Source organism: Triplophysa rosa, linkage group LG11 (assembly GCF_024868665.1).
Source record: "Triplophysa rosa linkage group LG11, Trosa_1v2, whole genome shotgun sequence".
In the NCBI taxonomy this organism is placed as follows: Eukaryota; Metazoa; Chordata; class Actinopteri; order Cypriniformes; family Nemacheilidae; genus Triplophysa; species Triplophysa rosa.
The window spans coordinates 25,337,383-25,363,015 of record NC_079900.1 but is presented as its reverse complement, the minus strand read 5'-3'; the positions used below and the strand labels follow the sequence as shown (position 1 = coordinate 25,363,015).

General features: G+C 39.9%; 1 protein-coding gene across 1 annotated transcript in view; it reads left to right on the top strand.

Moving 5' to 3' along the window:
- LOC130561781 (BAH and coiled-coil domain-containing protein 1) overlaps positions 1 to 25,633 on the top strand; it is an 81,749-nt gene that overhangs the window by 32,745 nt on the left and 23,371 nt on the right. The window contains exons 11-28 of the mRNA XM_057346354.1: positions 1,064 to 1,296; positions 2,189 to 2,534; positions 3,251 to 4,111; positions 4,392 to 4,561; positions 4,725 to 4,861; positions 5,371 to 5,484; positions 11,588 to 11,702; positions 12,383 to 12,599; positions 12,943 to 13,150; positions 15,638 to 15,644; positions 15,858 to 16,074; positions 16,418 to 16,612; positions 22,649 to 22,822; positions 23,011 to 23,252; positions 23,550 to 23,630; positions 23,786 to 23,918; positions 24,132 to 24,249; positions 24,835 to 24,910. Of these exons, the coding sequence (XP_057202337.1) occupies positions 1,064 to 1,296; positions 2,189 to 2,534; positions 3,251 to 4,111; positions 4,392 to 4,561; positions 4,725 to 4,861; positions 5,371 to 5,484; positions 11,588 to 11,702; positions 12,383 to 12,599; positions 12,943 to 13,150; positions 15,638 to 15,644; positions 15,858 to 16,074; positions 16,418 to 16,612; positions 22,649 to 22,822; positions 23,011 to 23,252; positions 23,550 to 23,630; positions 23,786 to 23,918; positions 24,132 to 24,249; positions 24,835 to 24,910 (3,644 nt within the window). The remainder of the gene's footprint in view (positions 1 to 1,063; positions 1,297 to 2,188; positions 2,535 to 3,250; positions 4,112 to 4,391; positions 4,562 to 4,724; positions 4,862 to 5,370; positions 5,485 to 11,587; positions 11,703 to 12,382; positions 12,600 to 12,942; positions 13,151 to 15,637; positions 15,645 to 15,857; positions 16,075 to 16,417; positions 16,613 to 22,648; positions 22,823 to 23,010; positions 23,253 to 23,549; positions 23,631 to 23,785; positions 23,919 to 24,131; positions 24,250 to 24,834; positions 24,911 to 25,633) is intronic.

Sequence of the window (25,633 nt, the reverse complement as noted above, 5' to 3'; positions counted from 1 at the left end):
ACTGTTTCTGTAGGTTATTTTTTTCCGCAGTTTAGGAGTGCAAGGATTTTGTAATTTAGCTGTCAATCTTAAGATTATTTTATTTATGAATGTTAAGTTTTGTTATTTGAACTAGGGACATTAGGCTTGTGATCAATGCTTTTGTTTCACAGCTCTGGCAACCATGCAAGCCGTCCATTAACACTCAAGAGCAAACTGACATGTTTGCGACTATAGTTGTACGATTATTAAATCATACAACTATCATAGTTGTATGATTATTAAAACTTGTTTACTGTTGTGCAAACTCAAACATTATATTTGCTAAACTAACACATGACAGCAACTAAATGTATTCCATTTTTCGGGAATTTAAATCCCTGTGGTTTTCACAGCCACAGTTTTGTGCAACTTTGAGGGACGTCAGTGGACCGTTCCAATATGCATCCAGTCATTTATTTAGATCAGTGGGATCAGTGGTGGAACTCATTTAAACCATCCAGAGAGAAGTGAACACACACACAGCAAGTGGTGAACACACTTACACCCGGAGCACTGCAGCTATCACTGCAGCGCCCGGGGAGCAAGTAGGGGTAAGGTGCCTTGCTCAAGGGCACCTCAGTCGTTACCCGCTGGCCCTGGGAATCGAACCGGCAACTAAATGTATTCCATTTTTCGGGAATTTAAATCCCTGTGGTTTTCACAGCCACAGTGTTGTGCAACTTTGAGGGACGTCAGTGGACCGTTCCAATATGCATCCAGTCATTTATTTAGATCAGTGGGATCAGTGGTGGAACTCATTTAAACCATCCAGAGAGAAGTGAACACACACACAGCAAGTGGTGAACACACTTACACCCGGAGCACTGCAGCTATCACTGCAGCGCCCGGGGAGCAAGTAGGGGTAAGGTGCCTTGCTCAAGGGCACCTCAGTCGTTACCCGCTGGCCCTGGGAATCGAACCGGCAACCTTCTGGTCAGTGCAAGGTCTGGCCTTGCACGAGTCCGACTCTCTAACCATTAGGCCACGACTGCCCCAGTGTTCCATAACATGGCTTTTCACATTGTCATCTCCAACTCTCTAGATGTCATGGAGCAGTCTAGTCTGTGGCCTCAAGTATACAGGGCAAGAGGGGCCCACTCCCATATGCAGCATCCTGCTGTGTATCCTCGCTCACAGTTTCTACGACAACAGGAGCTTTATGCTCTTCAGCAACACCAGCAGATGCAGCATCAGCAACACTCAAACCATCAATCACCACTCGCATCACATAGGGCAAACAATGTGGAGCTACAGCACAGAACTGGTCATAGTCAGGTAACAAACATGCTTATATACACAACCATCCATATAAATATAAGCTATTTCATCTCCTTGTATACTGTTTCAGAGCAAATACTATGTAAAAGGGCCGTTCACATTATAATGATAGCGATAACTATGAAAAATAAAGTTTAAAAATCGTCCTTCATTTAGGAGAATAGGGGGTATAGTTATCGTTATACTATAACAATAAAGATACAGAGAACGATATTGTTGGGATCACTTTCAGAATGATTTTTAGGTATTGATGATCATGACACAGGTTTTATGTCAGAATTAAAGACAGCCATGTGTTTGCGGTGGGATATTATATATGTAACGCTTATATAAATCTGAGCAAGCTTGTAAAATATATGCTTTACATCACGGACACGACCGCACCTTCAGCCTTCAGAGAGAGCATCCAGCCTTTGCTCTCATGTTTTGGAGAAAAGACATTGAAACGAATGAAAACGAAAGCATCAGCAGCAGGTCATCTACATTCATTTTAGTGACTGCGAACACTGCAGCGCACAGGTTTAGAATAGACATAAAGTTAATGCTATCTTCTACTGGTGTGGACGCAAATAAATTCATCGTTACAGCTACTGTATCATTATAGTCAGCGTTATAATGAGAATGGCCATAAAGAGGTGTATAACATGTGGTGCTCTTTGAGACCATGTTGTAGACTTTGCATCAGGAAAAGGATGTACTCTGTTATGTGGAACTATATAGCCCTTTTTTATGTGCAAGGGAGTAAAGAACATTTGGAGCCAGTGAATCATCAAAAAGGCCCTACAAACCCCAGTTGCTCCAAATGCTTCATAACTTTCAGATCTCATTATGATGCTTAAATTCTCTTTATGGATTTCCCCTTTTCATTACACCATTCATTAATGCTTAGGTGCAGAAGAAACCTGAAGAACACAGTATGGAGCTAGAAGACATTCTGTCTGACCCAAGGACCCCCAAACCTGCCAGGTGCTATGGTTATGGCTCATCCAACAGGGCCTCGTCACCTCCCCGGGGTTCCACTGCCCATTTGTCACCATGCTGCCAGTCTCCTTGTATCCGGCCTCACCCTAAAAGCACACCATCTACCCCCTGCTCTGCACCAAGTCCGGTAGCTGCTACACCCCGCTCTCCTGTCATCAGCCCTTCCCCATCCCTGCTTCCCACAGTTACAGAGTCCCAGGACAAGAGGATAAAAGGGCAATCACCACAAGACTACCCTCAGTCCATGGAGCCTGGTAAGAAACTGTTCTCCCTAACATACAGTGTGTACATTAGACTTGCTGAAATACCTTCACTTGTTGACAAATAGTTTTGTCTAAGTTGTGTAACTTTAAGAGGTAATCTGGAATTTCTGTGGCAGGAATACCGTGAAAGTTCCTAACTGCTTGCATGTCTTCAAGTCTCAAAAACACATACGCCACATGTTGACTGTTGTTTGTGCATAGCCCCTCATGCAGAAACAATCAGTCTGTTTTTAGACATTGTGGCTTTGTGTGGGCGGCCGTATAGGCAAGAGCACGATTGACTAAGCTGCTGATAGATGCAAAAAGTGGCTGCCAGCTCAGCTCCCCAGCTCCATCACATCAGTAATGATGGAGAAACACCCTGGCCAGATCCTCCACCCCCAGCCTACACCCTCTTTATCATCATTAACACCTTACTAACTATTATAGCATGCCAGAGGATATAGCAGTGCCAGAAATAGAGCCCTGTTTTACCTCAGTATTACCCCCTAACAGCTGCACTTCCGAAAGTCGAAATAAGATCAAAGCATAGCATTGCTGTCATGTGGAATGAATTGTGTTCTTGTTCAGGCTGGCGGCACAAAGCTCATTCAACGTGTCACCCTAAAAAAAGGTTGTCAAAGTGTAAAACCACTTCAGAATTAATTTTATATGCAGATTTTTATTGGCTTTGTACTTGAGACATTTTTTTTTGTTCCCCGTCATAGATCTGCCTCCTGGATACACCTATCTGGAAATTGGCATGGGCTACAGGAATGGGGCCACCACTCAAGACGTACAGTTGGCAGAGCCTGCTGATCTGGAGGCTGTTCAAATCGAACCTGTTGAGCATGCCCCTCGAGCTCTCTCTGGCTTAGGAGACGGCCTGGAATGTCATGCAGTGGTGAGGCTTCAAGTGCCACAAGATTCAACAGTGGAAAAAGACACTGCTAGTCTTATTGAGAATCAACCAGAATTTGCACAAGGGGGAGATGTGAAAGGACTCATGGCTATGGGTTGCTGTGAACCTTTGGAAGCCAAACAGAATGAGGAACAGGCCGAAACGCAACTTTGCACAACTGTTGAAGCTTCGATCTGTGAAGTAGGAGAAGGACTAATCCTTTCATCTGATGAGAAAATGCACCCAAATGATGTGACTGTTACCTTTGAGGAAGACGTGGATAAAAACGTACCTACCAAAGTAAGGAAAAATACTGAGACACTGGAGGATCAGGGAGCGCCATTAGTGGAAGAACCTTGTGTTTCAGATTGTACACCCAACCAGTTGCCAGACACCAACAACCAATCAGACATTGCAATAACAGGAGAGGAAAAACACCAGAACAGCTGTGTGAAGGTTGCGTCTCCAGCTGCTTTGCCGGCTACCTGCTCCCAGAGCTACTGGAGTTTAGAGCTCCTGATTGCTGCAGCCTTCTGTGGAGATTGTCCCCCTCCATCTCCACCCTCCTCTTTCTCGTACCATAAATGCAATGCCTCACTCAACTCCTCCTGTCATGGCATGGAATTGCTTAGCGAGCTAGCTGATCTTGAGCTGCAACAGTACAAACAAAGTTGTGGTAAAATTCAAGGTAGGATAATGAACAACACAAGTTTGAAAAAGTAAAACATTTTTAATTGTACCTCTTTCACCATCTAACCCTTGACAAAAGCCCCAAAGGATTATGCTTGAAATAAATCTGAAATATGCTAGTATTATAACAATACATACAGCAGAATCTCTTAAAAAATAATGTATTCTGTTTGTTTTCTGTTAAGCTAGACTCAGCTGGGCTCTGAGTTTAGTAGCAGACATCCACAATATTTCTGGTCACAATACACACCTTTTATGTTTTTTTTATGTCATTAAAGGAGAGGAGCAATGGATTTTTGATCTACATAGTCTTGCTACTTTGGCAACAGCTCGTGCCCTTGAATTAAGCTCAGTGGAGAACAGCACTGCAGATGTCGAGAAGCAATATCCCGCCCGAAGAACTCTCAACTTGCGCAGAAAATGCAGCTGGACACCTCGTCATGAGCGGGTTTTACTTGTTTGCTTTTTCTATCAAATTCAGCAGCAAGTTATGTCTATAGATTGCTTTATATGTCTATTGATTGGTATTTAGAAGGAATGTGTTAAGTCAGAGCTGGAAATTTTTATCCAGGACTGGAACCACTGACCTAAGTTTTGTTTGGTTGCTCAAGGTGTGTCCAGTGAAAGGTGCTTTGGACAGTATGGATGGGCAGGAGCTGGCGATGCGGATGAGGCTAGCAGAGCTGCAACAGCAATACAAAGAGAAACAGAAGGAACTGGCCAAACTCCAGCGGAAGCATGATCACCAGTAAGCACCAGTTTAGTGATTACATGTTCACTTTCACTATAAATGAGCCTAACCATTAATGCAGAACTCAACACATACGGCTTCTTTGTCACAATATTCCAATTCCTTCCAATTCATGTACAACGCTTAACTTTAACATGTCAGTTATTATTTGCTTAGCTATGGTTCCAAACTGACATGTTTCAAACGAAAATGTTTTTTTCACTGATAATGTTCATCTCTGCTGAATCTCACATGTGGTCTGCATTCATGTCCAGACTTACATGCATGTAGTACTCAAATGGGATGCAGCAAGCTTCAGTGGGGGGAATTTCAGTTACATTTCAATGACGAATGGTATTTTCTGATAATATTTCATTTGTTTTAACAGTTCTTTTGGCATTTATTAAGTTTGACAGAGTCACTATGAACATAATTTTTTGAAAATTAATTTTGTGTTACTCTGAAGACTTACCAAATTAAAATGTTTTATATTTATTTACTGACTACTGCTGTAACCCTTCTTTCAGAAAAGAAGAGAATCCTCGTAGTCCTGCCCGTCGAGGCCCTGGCAGACCACGCAAACGAAAATCAGCTCCTGGCCTCGGCTCTGGGATCCTTACAGAACCTCAGAAAAAAGTCAAGTAAGTCAATTCTGTCCTTCAGTCTTTCTGGCCTGTTTCTCTCTCACACACAAAGTAAACACATTAGATAAGCCTTTTATATCAGCATAACCCAGCCGATGACTCCTCAAACCATAAACAGGAAATAGAGGAACTCAGTGAGGAAGTCCAGTTACACCTTATCTTTCCCCATCAGCACTGAGTCTGAACTGCATTACATGCATGTGGTTGCACATCACGGGCAGCCACATCTGTGTATCTTCTGGAGAGAGTCCCTGTTCCCTGTTTTTCGGCATGGTCTGAGTGTGTGAACTAGGACAGTATGTTAAATCTGTGGATGTATACTTTGTGTGTGCATGTCTGTCAATACACACTTGTGTGTTGTATGTGTGTGTGTGTATGTGCTAATAGCTGATGTGAATGGCGTGAGGGGTTCAGCGGGTGGTGGATGTTATCAGAGCACTGTGAATTCTCCCTTTAATCTATTTCATTGCCAGGAATGTGAGAGATTCCTGTCGTTTAGCACTGGGGTCAGTGCAGGCCAGATCAAGGGGAGGTCACTTTAACAAACACCCAATCAATGAATCGGTGTGTTTGTGTGGGCGTGCTTGTGCATGTGTGTGTCTTTGTGTGTGTGAATAAGATATTAAGTATCTGCTTTCTGCCTTCTATCATGAATGTAGCTTTTATAATAGCAATGAAAGATGAAGAGCAGTAAAGAACAACATGTAATACATATTTAATTACATAATTATAACTACAATTAAAGCTGCAATCCACAATTTACTAGTACTGTACCATGGTAATCGTAGTGATTGTTAACAGCTTTAATTTTTATTTTTAAAAAAAATGTTGTGGTGTTATGTAGTGTAGTACGGTGATGTTATCAGATAGTTTTACGAATGGGCTCTGTGCACAAAGCTTAGTGACGAACTTCCGATGTTGTCAGAGGTCGGGATATCAGTTTTTTTTAAAACGTCTTAACATACCTAAACAGCGACACATCTCTGTCAAATTTTATGTGTAATAAACACTAACGTTATCTGTTGTCAAAAGAACAAGCCGTTATTCCACTGATTAGATAAATCACGTTACGTGTTTTCTCCTCCATAGAAGTCCGTTATAAGGAAACAGTTCAGCTCAAGGCAGCGCAAACTGAGAACATCATGCTGATGTTTGACATCGGTGATAAAAAATTATTTAATAATGTGTTTTTCCCCAGTCGTTGTTTAGGCATGTTAAGTCATTTTAGAAATTAAACCGGAAACTGATATCCTGACTTCTGACAACATCGGAGTCCATTTGATGTATGCTATGGTAATAAATATTGTCATATGGTATTTAGATCTGAATACTCTTGAGTACTCCTCTGAGTAATTTGAATAATCTAAGTACTTCAAAGAATACCATGACTGTTTATGCTGTCTGTTGTCTGACCTATGCTTAGTACTGCATTATGGGTTTAGTCTAGTATCATGCTTATGTCAAACTCTATAAACACTAAGAAATGGGAGCATATAACCCGTGTTGGAGTCTTTGCACTGGCTACCTGTAATATACAGAATACAATATAAAGTACTGATGCTTGTGTATAAGGCTTTAAATCGTCAGGCACCGGAGTATATAGAGGACATGTTGACCCCCTACAGAACTCAACGCTCATTGCGGTCCTCCCATAGTATGCTGCTGACTGTTCCACGATCTCGGTTGAGGCGTAGTGGAGACCGTGCTTTCTCTGTGAAAGCCCCTGCTCTATGGAATGCGTTACCCATATCACTGAAGGTATCCCCAAGTCTGGACACTTTTAAAAAGAATTTAAAGACCTACCTATTTTCGAAGGCTTTTGGTGTTTGACTGGGTCCAAACCTTTTGGGCTATTTTAGTATTGGTACTATCGATGTTTTTAGTGTGATGGTATGTTGTTGATTTATATTGTTTTACATTGTTGTCATTTACATTGTTGACTTACATTTTTTTCTATTGCTGTACAGCACTTTGGTCCATTATAGTGGTGTTGAAAGTGCTCTATAAATAAACTTTGACTTGACTTGACTTGACTTGACTATAATAAGGCGAGTCACATGTGTGCTTCATGTGACTAGTGTTATTTTCTGTTGCCTATTGAGAGCATTCCAGGTCAGTTACTTATGAGAGGTATTTGGGCTAGGATGCTGCCAGAGAAGACAGCTGCCCAGGTAGGGAGTGGACCACTCACTAGTAACTGAGCGATGTAAGAGGTTTAAGAGTGAAGCTCTTGAGTGGATCTGTCAGTGTTGCAGCTGTAGCTTTGAAGAGGGTTATAGACACTTAAAAAACCCTGCACTTGCTCTTTTTTCTTCTTNCAAAAGAACAAGCCGTTATTCCACTGATTAGATAAATCACGTTACGTGTTTTCTCCTCCATAGAAGTCCGTTATAAGGAAACAGTTCAGCTCAAGGCAGCGCAAACTGAGAACATCATGCTGATGTTTGACATCGGTGATAAAAAATTATTTAATAATGTGTTTTTCCCCAGTCGTTGTTTAGGCATGTTAAGTCATTTTAGAAATTAAACCGGAAACTGATATCCTGACTTCTGACAACATCGGAGTCCATTTGATGTATGCTATGGTAATAAATATTGTCATATGGTATTTAGATCTGAATACTCTTGAGTACTCCTCTGAGTAATTTGAATAATCTAAGTACTTCAAAGAATACCATGACTGTTTATGCTGTCTGTTGTCTGACCTATGCTTAGTACTGCATTATGGGTTTAGTCTAGTATCATGCTTATGTCAAACTCTATAAACACTAAGAAATGGGAGCATATAACCCCTGTGTTGGAGTCTTTGCACTGGCTACCTGTAATATACAGAATACAATATAAAGTACTGATGCTTGTGTATAAGGCTTTAAATCGTCAGGCACCGGAGTATATAGAGGACATGTTGACCCCCTACAGAACTCAACGCTCATTGCGGTCCTCCCATAGTATGCTGCTGACTGTTCCACGATCTCGGTTGAGGCGTAGTGGAGACCGTGCTTTCTCTGTGAAAGCCCCTGCTCTATGGATGCGTTACCCATATCACTGAAGGTATCCCCAAGTCTGGACACTTTTAAAAAGAATTTAAAGACCTACCTATTTTCGAAGGCTTTTGGTGTTTGACTGGGTCCAAACCTTTTGGGCTATTTCAGTATTGGTACTATCGATGTTTTTAGTGTGATGGTATGTTGTTGATTTATATTGTTTTACATTGTTGTCATTTACATTGTTGACTTACATTTTTTTCTATTGCTGTACAGCACTTTGGTCCATTATAGTGGTGTTGAAAGTGCTCTATAAATAAACTTTGACTTGACTTGACTTGACTTGACTATAATAAGGCGAGTCACATGTGTGCTTCATGTGACTAGTGTTATTTTCTGTTGCCTATTGAGAGCATTCCAGGTCAGTTACTTATGAGAGGTATTTGGGCTAGGATGCTGCCAGAGAAGACAGCTGCCCAGGTAGGGAGTGGACCACTCACTAGTAACTGAGCGATGTAAGAGGTTTAAGAGTGAAGCTCTTGAGTGGATCTGTCAGTGTTGCAGCTGTAGCTTTGAAGAGGGTTATAGACACTTAAAAAACCCTGCACTTGCTCTTTTTTCTTCTTCTTTCTCTTGAATTGCAATAGCTGTCCAACTGTCATGTCACCTCTTTCTGTCTACAATATGCCTACTTCTGCCAAGATTTTGCATGACAATGACACCCGGACATACAGGCGCTCACTTAGGACAGTGTGTGTATTTATACATGTGGGTAGTGTGTATAGCAACCACCGCTAGCTATTGATAGCATTTTTGAAAATGCAAAAATGAAATTACTTTCATCGTGTTCAGTTTTAACACACATTCTTACATGATTTGTGCTTTATTTTGCTCAAATACTCTTGACAGTGCTGTGCCAAGACTGTTGGAAAGTTGTTCTTAAGTTACTGATCAGCAAGTCATTACTTTTTCATGTTTACAGTAACTTAAAACAAACTAAGATGTTTTACTGGGCTATAAAGTCTCCATCAAATCTGACAATTCTTAATCTTTAATGGAACATTGTAGTGTTTGTTATAAATAATTTATCTGTGTGGGTCATTAATTAATTTTTTTATTCACATATACCCTCATAATCTTTCATGAAAATCTGAAAATGTTCTTGCGCTCTGGAATGGCGCTCAGGAATCACTATAAAGCCTTGCTGGACCTGTGAGCCATAGAATTGTTCCCTCCTTTTACCAAAGTAGTTTCTTAAATACGTTATGTTCGAAAGGGAGGGGTGGAGTAAGTCATTGGTTGCAATTCTTAACCTCACCACTAGAGGAGGTGGGTTCTCTCCCTGAACACAATCCTGACACTACCAATTCATGATTATAACCTTACCTTTGCAAATCGGTGTAAGATAAGGAAGCAATTATTGTTCAAGTACTAAGATAACCAGCACGGAACCTGATCTGTAAAGTGGAAATGTAATCAAAATCTGAATTTTTGTGACATTTTAAACATCACACTGTAGATTTTGAACTAGCGCTTGTAATTTGTTTTATGATGTGGGCATGTTGTTACCACTTTATGTTGTACTCGTGGGTATCACAGAGTGACACTGCATTGCATAATGAGCTGCAGATTAATTTACTCGTTCAGTGTTTCTTCTGGAGCTGGAGATGCTATGCAAGACGTGTTTTTGTCACTTGCTGCTTTCCATGTGATTGAGGGCAGTGGGTCAGTAGGTGACAACTCACGTCCTGTCTGAATGTGTGTGTGTTTGACGCTGTGGGCTTATTATTCCTTGCGGTTACAGAAGCCCAGTGAGAGTGTGTGTTTACATCTGTGTGTGTGTGAGAGAGAGAGAGACTGAATTCTGTTTAATTAGATGCCCTGAGCGTTCAGCGCGGAGAGGGCATGTGTCACGTTATGTTTGTCAGTTCGTGCCTCGGTGGGGTCTACCTCACGGGGAGAGTGTGCCCTATGTCCCCTTGCCTGTCAATCACATGCACATTAACATGTACACACACACACATACAGCCATTTCAGATAAAACACAGCTAGTCTGATTTTATAACATCTCAATAGTTTCTTGAAGACTGTCATTGAGCACACATGAACAGGAAGTGGAGAAAAAGTCTAAACCTTTTAGGCATATTAAATATAAGAGAAACACCTACAACAAAGTTGATAATTGAAACATAACTGAGACCGCCTTTAAGTTTCCTGAGCTATGAAAGAGCAACTCTGAGCTGTAACGTTAGTTAAGCAGGAGCACATAAGTGCAAATCTCAGTGAGGCTTTTGCGAAGACATCCTCTGGTGCAATGTCTGCCACAGATTAAACAAAGCCCTTCAAGCACATATGACTGACGGCACACTAGCGCTCAGCTCCATGCTGGAGGATGGAAGGTAATCTTTTGTCTAAATGCCGCCCATCTTGTGTTCGTGTGGTCTGTCGGGCAGGTTTCCAGGGAAATTCAAGGGTATTCTCTCCCAGGCTGCATTCACAGCCGAAAGGGGAACACGCTGCCTCACTGATATGGAAATACAGCTGCAAGAGCACTGACATACACCCATAACAAAAGCGTCAAACACAAACGCAGCGCCCTCAGCGGCTCGCTCTGCCCTTTTTTTGTAGCAGAAATCTCCCGTGGTAGTTCACGCTGGGCTTTTTTTCTGGACGGCAGGACAGCTGTCTGATCGCGGTTCCTCAAGCAAGAGGTGTGAAGACCGTGTTTTTTCGTGCCTTATGATTTTTCCCAATACTCATCAGAAGAAGAGGAGTCAACGATCTGAGCTCGCTGAGACGCCCGTGGCTGAGCCTCGGTCTCTCTTCCATCTCTTATTTTATGTCACCACTGCCTGAGCTGTAGAGATGTTTCGTTTGTGAGTGTTTTTACATGAATCTTCAAGGTGCATGAAGCATTCTTATTCTGACTCTGAAGATGTAGGAAAATTATAGATCTGCTCGATGTTTCGTCATTCATTCTGAATTCTCATTGAACAAATATGTCGAGTGAATCATTCAAAGCCTTAACAAATCCGAACAGAAGCAAAAGATGGGATTCACTGGGATCCAGAATCACTAAGTGATGCTTCCTGTTTGTGCTGTTGTTTGATTGGCAGATTGGTGGGAACAGCATCAAGTCCATTGGCAGAGGAACATCGGGGCTGCAGAGACCCTCAGAAGAAGAAGAAAAAATTGTCCAGTCGAGGGTTCAACCGTCTGAGTTCCACACAGGTTTGTGTCTTTTATGATGATTCTATTTGTCCTCTATTTGTAAGGTGCACGAAACAGAAGTCTTATTCTGACTCATATTATTCTTCCTCCATTACTGCTAACATCATGTTTTTAGCATTAGCTAGTACTTTTTAATCAAAGATGTAGGTCGCCAAAAATAAGTATTACATTATTAGTTAATTAATTAATTATTAGATTTTTCAATAATATTATATACAATGCGATAAAAGAATATAGAAAAATGTTTACATTGATATTTTCTATATGCTACTATTTTCTACACAATGACAATTAGTAATAGTGACAAGGTGCTCTGAAGCTCTGAAATGAAGAGCCGTAAAAGTTTTATAAATCATACAGTTTTATGCTCTTGGTAATTTGATGTTATATGGTTGATTTGTGTGAACAATAAACGTTATTCTCTTAAACCTTTAATGCAGCTCTCATATGGCATTTGAAGATCATCAGTGAAAATGAAAAACAAAGCTTTTGTATTGCTTCAGAAGATTAGAAATATAGTGCCCAATTCATGTACATTTTATGATACATGAATGTTTTTCTATTACTTATTTTGGAGCTGTATGGCCACATTCAGAATCTGGATGTCCTGACATTCAGGTCTTGATATTGACATCTATTTGTTGCCGTCTTCTCCTTTGCTATTCATCACTTTCTTTTAGATGAAGTCACAGTGTTGCCGGAACAACAGTCTCCATGATCAACACATAACACAATTCAAGCAGAAGGTCTCAGGTGGACGACCCTTATCTGGAGCTTTGTCACAGGACAGAGAGTCTTCCTCGTTGTCTAAGAACCTGTACTCCATCCAGAGTCCCTCCAAACCTGACTCCAGACTACCCAGCACAGCCAATGAGTCTGAGAGCTTGAGTGATACAGGTAACACCCATCATAACCTGCATACTACAATCATTACAAGTGCTTACGTGAGCCCCCACATCAAATCAGAAGATTATTTGTCATGTGGCAAGCTTCTTTCTTTTTTTCAAAATCTTGAGAAGTTTGGCACTCTTATAAGTATTTATTTTTTGATTTCTTGCTAGTCTAATAATGTGTCACTTTCATACATCTATTGCAGCTCTATCACCCATTGAAATATTGTACTGTAAACTGAACGTTCTGAATGCTAAATTATTGCTGAAATGATTATGAGCTAAAGTGAATTTGTCTATTAGTGTGTATGCAGTTGGCATGCAAATGATTGTGTCTTGCTCTTCTTCAGGCACCAGTGGGGACAGTGGGCCACAGGAGGGCTGGAAGAGGCACGAACCAGCGGCGATTAAAAGGGGACGGAAGAAAAGTGCTGGAACCGCAACTTGTTTGCAGCATTCAGGGGGCAGGACCCCGCAGGGTAGGAGACAGGAGGTGGATGAGGACAGGGAGACGTCCCCCCCAGAGAGCGAGTCCTCTGAGCAAGGTGAGTGTCTCTTGTAAGAAATGCTTTGTGATGTCTATGTCGTTAGAAATTGGACAAAACTACGTGAGCGTGTAAACACAGCGCGCAAGCAGATTACAGCTGCGCAAGCACACTTAAAACGCTCACGCGTAAAATGTGTACCTGTAGATATTGCAAATCTCTAACATGAACACGAAAACCTAGATTGTGCACGTAAATCAACACTTGCGAGGGGAAATAACAAACCGCCGAATCAAAGCAGATCGCTCTCGCACAGTATTGACTACACGCGCAAGTGCTACTCTACGCGGCGCGAGCTGGGATTCTTCGCGCGCGCAAGTCATTTTGACTTTTGGCACTAAGGGTAAGGGGGTGGGACACTGTGATTTTGTGACGACAAATGCAATTGGCCCTGCTCTTTTCTGGAACTCCCGTTGTGATTGGCTGTTGCTGCCGCCCTTAAGTCGATGACAGAACAGGAGAGATGGCAGAATTGTGAAAATTTGGATCTAAGGAATTCCCATTAAGTTATATTTTATATGTTGGCCCAAATGCAGGAAAACTAATGAGTGCAGTAAGGAGATTTTTTAGAAACACTGGGTTAATATAAAACATATTTAAAACATTTATATGAAAGCATATTCAGCCATAGCAAATGTGGACCAGTGGTCACCTTTTTGTAGATTAGCGAGTAATATAGATTAGTAAAATGTGTTATAATATAACATTGTATATATTAGGGCTGTGCCGATAAACGATATCATATCGAATCGCGATAGAATGTATTTCAAAAACGATGATAAGCTATTGGCATTTTGACTCGATATGGATTAATTTTACAGTCTAACAGAACGCAGAATAAACGCAACAACAGTCAGTCAGCGTGCAGCTTTTATCATGCGCGTCAAAGTACAAAGTCCATTTCATACTGCACTTGGCAAAGAAAACTCAACACGAGGAGGAAAACATGACCGGAAGCGGAAACAAAAGTGAAACTAACCTCGAGTTGTCATCACGCGGTTTATCAAGGCTCTTACTTTTTTTCGCAATCGCCGGTTAAACAAAACAAACTTGATGCGCAATTGCAAGTGAGTTACTTCGAAACTCAAGCATAAACGTTTTTATATCCATCGTTAACATATCTGCTAACATGAGCTGGTGCTTATGAAACAAACGAGCGCTGCCCTGTACAGATTAGAGATGTAATGAAGTGAGTTTGTGTGCACATTAAAATATTGAACCTTGTATGTAAGATGCCTGCATGATTAAAGAAATGTACTACAGTTTATGTGAGATGTCTTTTTGAAAGACTAAGGTTCACTAGAATGCATTAAATGAATCCCACTACTCGAGCAAGACTTTATTGCAGCGTTATGTATGTGCGCAGGTGCTGAGCCAATAGCGTTCGAATGTACGCAGTAACGGAGCCCTTTCATTGGTTGAATGTACTGAATGAAAACTCCCTTTACTTAACGAGTCAATTGAGTCAAAATGAGACTGAATGAACTGCTACATGTTGTTTATGGCGTTATATCCTCTGTGTTGCAACAGTGCATTAATCTAATTGAATTTTAACTGGTTAAAGGTTAACTTTTGTTAATAAACTATTTAAATAGATTCTTTTAATACAGTTTTTTAATTAAATATATATCGTAATAAATATCGTTATCGATCAATATAGAAAAAAACTATCGAGTTTACTTTTTTGCCATATCGCCCAGCCCTAGTATATATGTACACTCACCTAAAGGATTATTAGGAACACCTGTTCAATTTCTCATTAATGCAATTATCTAATCAACCAATCACATGGCAGTTGCTTCAATGCATTTAGGGGTGTGGTCCTGGTCAAGACAATCTCCTGAACTCCAAACTGAATGTCAGAATGGGAAAGAAAGGTGATTTAAGCAATTTTGAGCGTGGCATGGTTGTTGGTGCCAGACGGGCCGGTCTGAGTATTTCACAATCTGCTCAGTTACTGGGATTTTCACGCACAACCATTTCTAGGGTTTACAAAGAATGGTGTGAAAAGGGAAAAACATCCAGTATGCGGCAGTCCTGNTTTTTTATCGCTAACTAATGAATGTAACTATGAAATTATTCACTTACGATGTTGCCTCTGTGGCGTTTACAGTGTTGAATACATGCAGTAGAACACAGAAATGTATCTGAGTAGATCCGGCTAGCCTCCTCAACTACTGACCAAAAACAACCCGAGAACCAGGAACTTTTCGTCGGGACAAAAACCCTTCAAATCAAGAGTCTCTTCAAAATAAAAGTTCATTCGAATTTATACCTGAAAGACAACACATTGATATTTTCTATATGCTACTATTTTCTACACAATGACAATTAGTAATAGTGACAAGGTGCTCTGAAGCTCTGAAATGAAGAGCCGTAAAAGTTTTATAAATCATACAGTTTTATGCTCTTGGTAATTTGATGTTATATGGTTGATTTGTGTGAACAATAAACGTTATTCTCTTAAACCTTTAATGCAGCTCTCATATGGCATTTGAAGATCATCAGTGAAAATGAAAAACAAAGCTTTTGTATTGCTTCAGAAGATTAGAAATATAGTGCCCAATTCATGTACATTTTATGATACATGAATGTTTTTCTATTACTTATTTTGGAGCTGAATGGCCACATTCAGAATCTGGATGTCCTGACATTCAGGTCTTGATATTGACATCTATTTGTTGCCGTCTTCTCCTTTGCTATTCATCACTTTCTTTTAGATGAAGTCACAGTGTTGCCGGAACAACAGTCTCCATGATCAACACATAACACAATTCAAGCAGAAGGTCTCAGGTGGACGACCCTTATCTGGAGCTTTGTCACAGGACAGAGAGTCTTCCTCGTTGTCTAAGAACCTGTACTCCATCCAGAGTCCCTCCAAACCTGACTCCAGACTACCCAGCACAGCCAATGAGTCTGAGAGCTTGAGTGATACAGGTAACACCCATCATAACCTGCATACTACAATCATTACAAGTGCTTACGTGAGCCCCCACATCAAATCAGAAGATTATTTGTCATGTGGCAAGCTTCTTTCTTTTTTTCAAAATCTTGAGAAGTTTGGCACTCTTATAAGTATTTATTTTTTGATTTCTTGCTAGTCTAATAATGTGTCACTTTCATACATCTATTGCAGCTCTATCACCCATTGAAATATTGTACTGTAAACTGAACGTTCTGAATGCTAAATTATTGCTGAAATGATTATGAGCTAAAGTGAATTTGTCTATTAGTGTGTATGCAGTTGGCATGCAAATGATTGTGTCTTGCTCTTCTTCAGGCACCAGTGGGGACAGTGGGCCACAGGAGGGCTGGAAGAGGCACGAACCAGCGGCGATTAAAAGGGGACGGAAGAAAAGTGCTGGAACCGCAACTTGTTTGCAGCATTCAGGGGGCAGGACCCCGCAGGGTAGGAGACAGGAGGTGGATGAGGACAGGGAGACGTCCCCCCCAGAGAGCGAGTCCTCTGAGCAAGGTGAGTGTCTCATGTAAGAAAAGCTTTGTGATGTCTATGACGTTAGAAATTGGCCAAAACTACGTGAGCTTGTAAACACAGCTCGCAAGCAGATTACAGCTGCGCGAGCACACTGAAAACGCTCGCGCGTAAAATGTGAACCTGTAGATATCGCAAATCTCTATCTTGAACACGAAAACCTAGATTGTGCACGTAAATCAACACTTGCGAGGGGAAATAACAAACCCCCGAATCAAAGCAGATCGCTCGCGCACAGTATTGACTATATGCGCAAGTGCTACGAGCTGGGATTCTTCGCGCACGCGAGTCATTTTGACTTTTGGCACTAAGGGGGCGGGACACTGCGATTTTGTGACAACAAATGCAATTGGCCCTGCTCTTTTCTGAACTCCCGTTGTGATTGGCTGTTGCTGCCGCCCTCAAGTCGATGACAGAACAGGAGAGATGGCAGAATTGGGAAAAATTGGATCTAAGGAATTCCCATTAAGTAATATTTTATATGTTGGCCCAAATGCAGGAAAACGAATGAGTGCAGTAAGGAGATTTTTAAGAAACACTGGGTAATTAAATAAATACATATTTCAATTTATATGAAAGCACTTCCGGTCTTCATTCAACCATAGCAAATGTGCATTACCAGTGGTCACCTTTTTGTAAATTAGCGAGTAATATAGACTTGTAAAATGTGTTATAATATAACATTGTATATATGTATATAAAGCAATAAGCCCCAAGAAGCGGGTTCTTGGGCCGTCACGTCGTGCCACAACGCTCCTTAGCTGTTATAAAATGCACTGTAACCGACTGCCTTCGCGGGGCTTATTGCTTTTATAAAACTGGTTATTCCATATGCGTTAGCAAGGTTTCATAATAAAGTAAATAAAATGATATTTAGGCTATGTAAGTGCGGTCAGCCAGTTATAATTGGGGTATTTTATAACGGCTTAGAACTCGCGCTCACCAATCAGAATCAAGGACCAGAACTGACCGTTTATATTATAAAATAATTATATATATATATATTATCAATCATATTAGGGGAATGTAAACGGTATTCAAACATTTCACGATTCAACATAGTACCTCGTTATGAAGACTACGTACGATATTTATTGAATTTTGTGCAGGAAAAAAAACAAAACAAATGAAGACTTGGAAAAATGTGGTCATAAGTGTTTATTAAACTATGACTGAACAAAGATCACATTTATTATTTTTAGATTAGGTAATTTTAAAGTGCAAAGAACAGTAATATAATAGCATAAAAATTAATAACATAAAAATTGAGAACATGAACATTGAAAAAATTAAAATGAAAAAAGTTCGAGTTGTTTGTCAACTTTTAACAACTCACAACCAGTCAGGTACTCGCCTCATTCACTGCTTCACTCACTGCTATTTTTTTTCTCCTCGTATCATCATGAAACTTTTCGGGGTGATGTAACAAATGGCTCTTCAATTAGTCGTATTCCCCGAATTGTTCTTCACCGCAGTCTGGCAGTGTCTGCATATTGTTTTTTGTCTGTCCGTCACCTTTTCTCGTTTCTTGTTACGGGAAAACCGAAATGCTTCCACACATGCGATTTATAATTCGCTTTAGCTTCAACTAGAGGTGGGAGGAATGGCCAAAAATCTATTTCAAGGATGAGTAATTTTATTTCACGGTAACGATATATTCATGAAACAATCTCCCATTATAATTTTATATTTTATACCTCATTTTTCTTAGATTGATTTAACTAATTTATTTATTACAGTTCATTTAAATGCTCACCATAGTTAAAATGTAGGTAAGTTATGAAAATGTACTAAAGATATCAAATTAAGTTCTGATAATCAGATGTATTATTTATTCATATTTATCTTCTGGCTATATCATATGTATACAGTAGGAAGATAGACAACATATATAACAATAAAGTATGAATATGCACAAACAATGAGAGTACAGTATATGACTAAACTGGTGTTCATGGGGTCTGTACTGTAGGTCTTTATCGCTCTTCACTCTCATTAGATGAGCACTTTTAGTGTGTTGCGACTCTCTGTCTTTAGGTTTGTTTATTCTCGGGCTTGTTTTTGCACTGCGAGTCTCTGGTGACTCCTCACGCGTCTCCCAAAACTGGAGGTAGAAGCGCGTCACATCAAAGCGCTCACGCGCATCATCGCGCATTTCAACGCAAGTTTCACCTTGGCTCGCCTGAAGTTAAACTTTATAAAACTATTAACAGCTTTTCAAAACAACCTGACTTCTGAAATACGTGTTGAGAATGAGCTTTTTTAAATGCTGGCGCAGATCCCTGCACGAGCACTGCGGGTGAGAGAGAACACGCCGGACTGGAGCGGATCACTAAACTACAGACTGAAATAAGGTCAAAAGAATGTTTGATACGTTCATTTGTTACGGGTGGATTAATTCATTAGTTTTTTTTCAGAATAGCGCCTAATTTGCAGAGCGCCGAGTTAACCATGCCTACTTATTTACATTCCGCGGAATACATGGAATAGAAAAATCTCTTACGGTTGACATTTTATTCCGCGGTAACAGAATATTCCGTCATTCCGCCCAGCCCTAACTTCAACAATTTGTAAATCCGTTTCTATGCCACTAGCGGCATCCGCCATTTTCGCTCAACTTGATCTGTAGCGGGCGGCAGCAGAGCGCAGAGGATGATGGGCACGAATGGGTTGATGGGAATTGTAGTTCTCGCTTCCCTCAACTCGCTCCATTCGGCTGAAAAAACTACACTTTGCCTGGAAGATCTATCGTCATGCGACCACGATAGTATAGGAAAAAAATGCTATCGCGATACTTCGATATTTACAATACCGTTACATCCCTAATATATATATATATAATATAATTTAACGTTTTCGATGTTCCACGTTTAAATACCCCTAGGGCGTACAAAGTGAGGGGGGCCAGTGTTTTCATTGGAGTGTTCATAAATTCAGTGTTCACAATCTAAAAGCTACATATACAATTACGTTAAGATTATAAACGCTGGTATTTGAACTAGAAATTTAATGCATGAAAGGCAGCGGTAGGGTTAGTCCAAAAATCTAACTTGATGGAAAAATGGGCTAAAACTGAGATTAGAGAATAGCGTCATCTGATTTAGATAAGCAAAGTTTGAAATTGCATTTATCAAATTGATTAAAACAAAAAAATACAAATCAACTCGCTTCATAGTCGTCTGTCTGTCTCAGAGTCTGCTGAGCAGATGAAGGAATTCCTCTACAGCCGGAATAGGAAGCCGACTTTCACATGCTCAAATAGCTTGGTTTTCTTTAACAAGAACACGTGAAATAATATAAAGTCTATATCCATATGATAGGACTGTCTGGTGACATAATTTGAAAAGCGATATCTTTCTCACTAAACGTTATTAACAAATAATGAATTATTGTTTTTATGACATTTTTAACTTAAACTTTAAATAAATTGTTTTAAAATTGTTCAAGTTTTATGTTTTTTTAGACTTGCTTTTCGCTTAACAAAAATGTATTTACCTCTTAAAAAGAATACAGAAAATTTCAATCATTTAAAGGCAGAATACACACAAGTTAAAGGAGAAGAAAATTGAATTTGATAAATAAAACGAACGGGCCTATAACTTCTGCACTTATTGCTTCGGATGCTGAAGACTGCGCTTTCACCAACGGCCCATTCTTCAGCAGCCGGTCCATCTGCACTCTTGAAGTGATCACAATAGACTGTAGTATCAGTGTTGATGTTAAAAATCCTTATGTTTAATACTTTAAATCCAGGTGTGTGAAAACTAAAAATAACAGAGGTAAACCTCTGGGAAACCTCATAAAACAGGACAATATTATATGTAACGTTATATTATAACTAGTGCTGTCAATCGATTAAAAAAATTAATCGGATTAATCACACATTTTCTGTGATTAATCACGATTAATCACACAACAATAATATTTTTAAATATACTTTTACATTTGAATAATTTCACATTTAATCTTCAAATTGATGTAGAAACAACATATTTCTTTAACAGCTTCATTTTATGAATGAAAGAAAACATTTTGATATTAGTACTGTAACTGATGTCTCTATTAAATTGATTATTTTAACATTAATTATAGCCATTCAACAATATAATTGAGAGCTATCATGAAATATACAGAAATTGAAGGAAGTTCTCAAACACTTTACAGTCTTTAATGCTAAATTATAAATTAAATGCAGAAGAATTCTCATTAAAGCTACAAAATCACATTGATTTCTTCTTTTATTTTGTTCTTTGATTAACATTAGTGACAGGAGTCACAGCAACACGTTTAAGAACGTGGCCCCTTTAAGAGCTGTCTCAGTATGCAGATCTGACCGTCACCGCACTCCCATTTTCACAACTCTTTGCATTCATTTAAGATTTTATTTTACACTTTGAAGTCTTGCTTAAGAAAATGCTAGACAAAACGGGCTCTCTGACATAATCTTGTATGGTTTTATCCATTCAAGCACTAAAGAGAACTTAACACGGATGCGCTGTCTGACAGAGATTCACCGACGCAGCCTTCAGCCCATGACTATTTACACCAGACTGGACCTCGCATTGCGTTTTGCCGCGTCCCACAGTTTAGAAGCTGTCTGTCTTCATTGAACACAAAGCAACTGTTTAAAATCGCGCTTAAGTGGTTTAAAAGCCTATACATGAATAAGAGCGTGATTACATAATGTAACGCTAGACAAAAAATGTCAAAACAAACGGATGCTGCGTTAATTGCGTTAAATATTTTTCACGCGTTAATTTGAAAAAATTAATCGCATGCGTTAACGCATTAACGTTGACAGCCCTAATTATAACACATTTTACAAGTCTATATTACTCGCTAATTTACAAAAAGGTGACCACTGGTAATGCACATTTGCTATGGTTGAATGTAGACCGGAAGTGCTTTCATATAAATTGAAATATGTATTTATTTAATTACCCAGTGTTTCTTAAAAATCTCCTTACTGCACTCATTCGTTTTCCTGCATTTGGGCCAACATATAAAATATTACTTAATGGGAATTCCTTAGATCCAATTTTTCCCAATTCTGCCATCTCTCCTGTTCTGTCATCGACTTGAGGGCGGCAGCAACAGCCAATCACAACGGGAGTTCAGAAAAGAGCAGGGCCAATTGCATTTGTTGTCACAAAATCGCAGTGTCCCGCCCCCTTAGTGCCAAAAGTCAAAATGACTCGCGTGCGCGAAGAATCCCAGCTCGTAGCACTTGCGCATATAGTCAATACTGTGCGCGAGCGATCTGCTTTGATTCGGGGGTTTGTTATTTCCCCTCGCAAGTGTTGATTTACGTGCACAATCTAGGTTTTCGTGTTCAAGATAGAGATTTGCGATATCTACAGGTTCACATTTTACGCGCGAGCGTTTTCAGTGTGCTCGCGCAGCTGTAATCTGCTTGCGTGCTGTGTTTACATGCTCACGTAGTTTTGGCCAATTTCTAACGTCATATGATGTCACTGATGTAGCACAATTTCTCAACGTTTTTAATCATCTTCGTTGGTGTCTGTGTGCTTCTTCCTGTCACAGTTCATCTCTTGGATTTAATAAAACAAGTGCTATTTGAGGTTTATACTATGTACAGGATTCTATTCATTGTGGGAAACAAATATCCCAACAGTGATAATACAAGTCTGAAACACCTACAATAACAATTCAAACCGATGTTTATTCGAAAATGTAAAAATGCAAGGTTTTCTGTGATGGTTGGGTTTATGGGTAGGGGGAGGGTATACATTAAAACCTTTTCCACAGTATAGAAGTCATTACATCTATGTAAAGTCTCCACAATGTATATAAATAAACCAAACAACAGAAAGACTCATGGTCAAAATACTTCACAATAACTTATTATTTCATGTGGAGCACAAATGTTTGAACATAAAAATATATTCAAATGATTTCAAGATGTTGCTTCTTTATAGTGAATCCAGTATATTATGTATGCATATCATTGTGGTCAGATGTGAACAGCCATATTGAAATGTTCTTTTCATGATACAGAGGAAGATGAAGAGGAGGCCAGTTATGGCAGTGAGGAAGGCCAAGACATCAAAGCTCCAGCGTTCAGGAACCTTTCGTTCAGCTCAGCTATTACAGGTCCCTCCCCTTTCTCTGTCGTCAAACTGGAAGCCAATCAAAAGGCAAAGATTAAGAGGGAACGACAGGAGCTTTACGGTAATTTACTAATAATGAATTACCTCCATTGATAGTGCTGTTTATTTCTATGTGCTGTCTGTGTCATTGGAATAAGTTTAAAAAGAGTATCAGTAATGATTTGCCTGATGCAGCACAGATAGCAACAAGGTGACCTGGATTATGGAGGGTTCGACAAGTGTTTTTTTCTTCGTGTGGAAACTGTGTAGGGTCTCAGATTCACTCTGTAAAAGAAGGGGACGTGAAGGTAAAGCGACGGGGACCCTGTAGATCTGTCCCCATCACTGTGTCCAAACCGCTAGGTGTCAGAAGACGACCAGGCAGGCCCAGACTGCAGGACAAGCACTGGCCTGGGATCTCAGCTCATTACAGAAAGAATATGCCGTTTCCTGGCAGCAGCAGCGAGAGGCTAAAGAGAGCCACACGGAGGAGCTCCATACTGAGAGCCACGGTAAGATTTTCACATATTGTTACCATAGTCGGAAGTATAAAGTTTAATGTTTAAATCTGTCTTATGTATTGAGTTAGGATATGAGGACAGATGGCACCACGGGTAGTTCGTGATAATGGGAACAAATTGTTGAGGAAATGAAGTTTAGTGGAAATGTTGCTATTTTCAAATTATCTTGAGAGTCCACGAATTATCATAGAATTGAATTAAAATCATCGAACATGTTTTTCTAATCTTTGATGTTTCCATATAAGTAAGATGCTACAGCCAGTTGATTCTCTTTCTTTGTTACCATAGAGGAGAAGTTACTGGTCAACCAGGGCTCAGTCTCCAGACACTGTTGATAACAGCAGTACTAGGAGAACCAGACTCAGAGAGGTACAAAGACACATTAAAAACATTTAGCTAATAATATTTGTCTTTTCTTTTGGGGAGAAAGATTTCATGTAAAGGCATTGATGGCACCCTGACATTTAGATGTGAGATGTGAGAATGAACACAGAGAATGTAACGAGTGATAATCTGTGGTCCAGTCTAAAGGTCGAGCGGTCAGCCGTTTGTTGGAGAGCTTTGCGGCAGATGAGGGTTTTCGTCTAGGTGAGGACAGCAGCTTCTCAGATGAGGATGAGGAGAGGAAGGTTTCATCTAACAGCAGAACTCCTCCAGGTGAGCAGAGTTTTCAACGTAATGTATTGTAATGCTTAACAATGCCTTTCAAATATGATCAAACCACTGATGTGACTTCTCCTGGCGTATTGCTTTATTTTACAATACACTGTTGAAGGATTTATGAAACATCTAATGGAATACTAGGAGTGCTATGTATTCAAGTACATTTGGAATGGAAATTTATATTTTGAGCTGTTTTTTCCCTTGCAGCTCCGCCAAACTGTGTGCTCACCAGAGAGATGCTGACCGATGGACTCAAAGTTCTCATCACTAAAGAAGATGAACTTCTGTATGCTGCTCGTGTACGAGTTACGGAGTCACCAGATGTGTAAGTGGATTATGAAAACATCTAAATGGTTTTTTTGTGTGTGTGTGAATTGCCCTCAACTCTGTCCACCGTCTCAGATGATAATGGATTCTGGGATTGCCTCAACCAAAATATAAAATTCTTTAAAAAGTCGACAAGACAATTTGAAGAGTTTGTCTCCAAAATGAGAACTCTTTTTTTTTTTAAGTTTCAAAAATCATGTTTTTTATTATGTTATTATGTTTTTATTGTGTTTTATTATGGCTTGAATCAAAACAAACCAACTGCAGTTTGATTGATTGTCATTGGAATGCACAATAAAAAACATGATTTTTGAAACTTAAAAAAAAAAGTTACTTGAATTATATTTGCTACACAGTGAAATGAGCAGCAAGCTCACCCACTAGTTTCCCACAGTCCTTAGTGGTTTCACGAGTCAGACTGCGACATCCCTTCCTCTGAGCCCTCTGTTCAGCAACAGACGTGTTACTGAAGAGAATCAGTCACAGCCGATGAAAGTGAACCCTCTGTAGGAGTTTGACATGGCCAGCCGAACATTACACACAGCTCTGAAAATAACTCCTTTGTACTTTCTGCTCTTTCCAGCTACAGTATTGTTATCGACGGGGAGAGAGGAAACCGGCCCAGAATTTACTCCCTGGAGCAGCTCCTGCAGGAAGCCGTAAGTTTCCCACTCACAGCAAACAAACCTGCCTACGCTCTTAGCTTTGGCCTCTCTGGACCCAAATGCATCAGCACATCCTCCAAAATCCCCCCCTTCCATTAAAGAGCTACACAAACACTAATTCTCTTTCCTCAGATCCATATAGACAGTTTCAAAGCAACAACATAAACAAACGTTACTGCGCATGTGCACCTTCGTGGACTGCCCTTAACTTCCGGTACACATTCGCAAATAATAGAGTGTCTATAGATTATTTCTGATAACAAGCAAAAGAAACCCAGGAGAAGCGTTACTCGGCTAAACTTGCCTCTCCAATATTTTTAATTTAGACTGCGATACCAAGCTCAACCGCTAGATGTCAATGTACCATACGCTTTGTTTAAAGAGTACATTCCTCAATATTTTTAAGGGCTTATTTTGGTTTATGGAGTGTCCGACAACAAGTTTATGTACATACATGATGTAAAAATACTATTATTTCGTAATAATAAGCAGTTTTTATTACCTTACTTCTTGACTGACTCTCAAATGACTCGTTCCGCGATTCATCTGTGTAATCTCCGCCTTTCCGCCAGCGTAGTCTGATCTGATTGGTCAGATAGTGTAGTCTGCTGTGATTGGTCAGATGGTCTAGTCTGCTGTGATTGGTCAAATGGTCTAGTCTGCTGTGATTGGTCAAACGCGTTCAGCATGTGTCGCAAATGGACCGCCTATCATTAC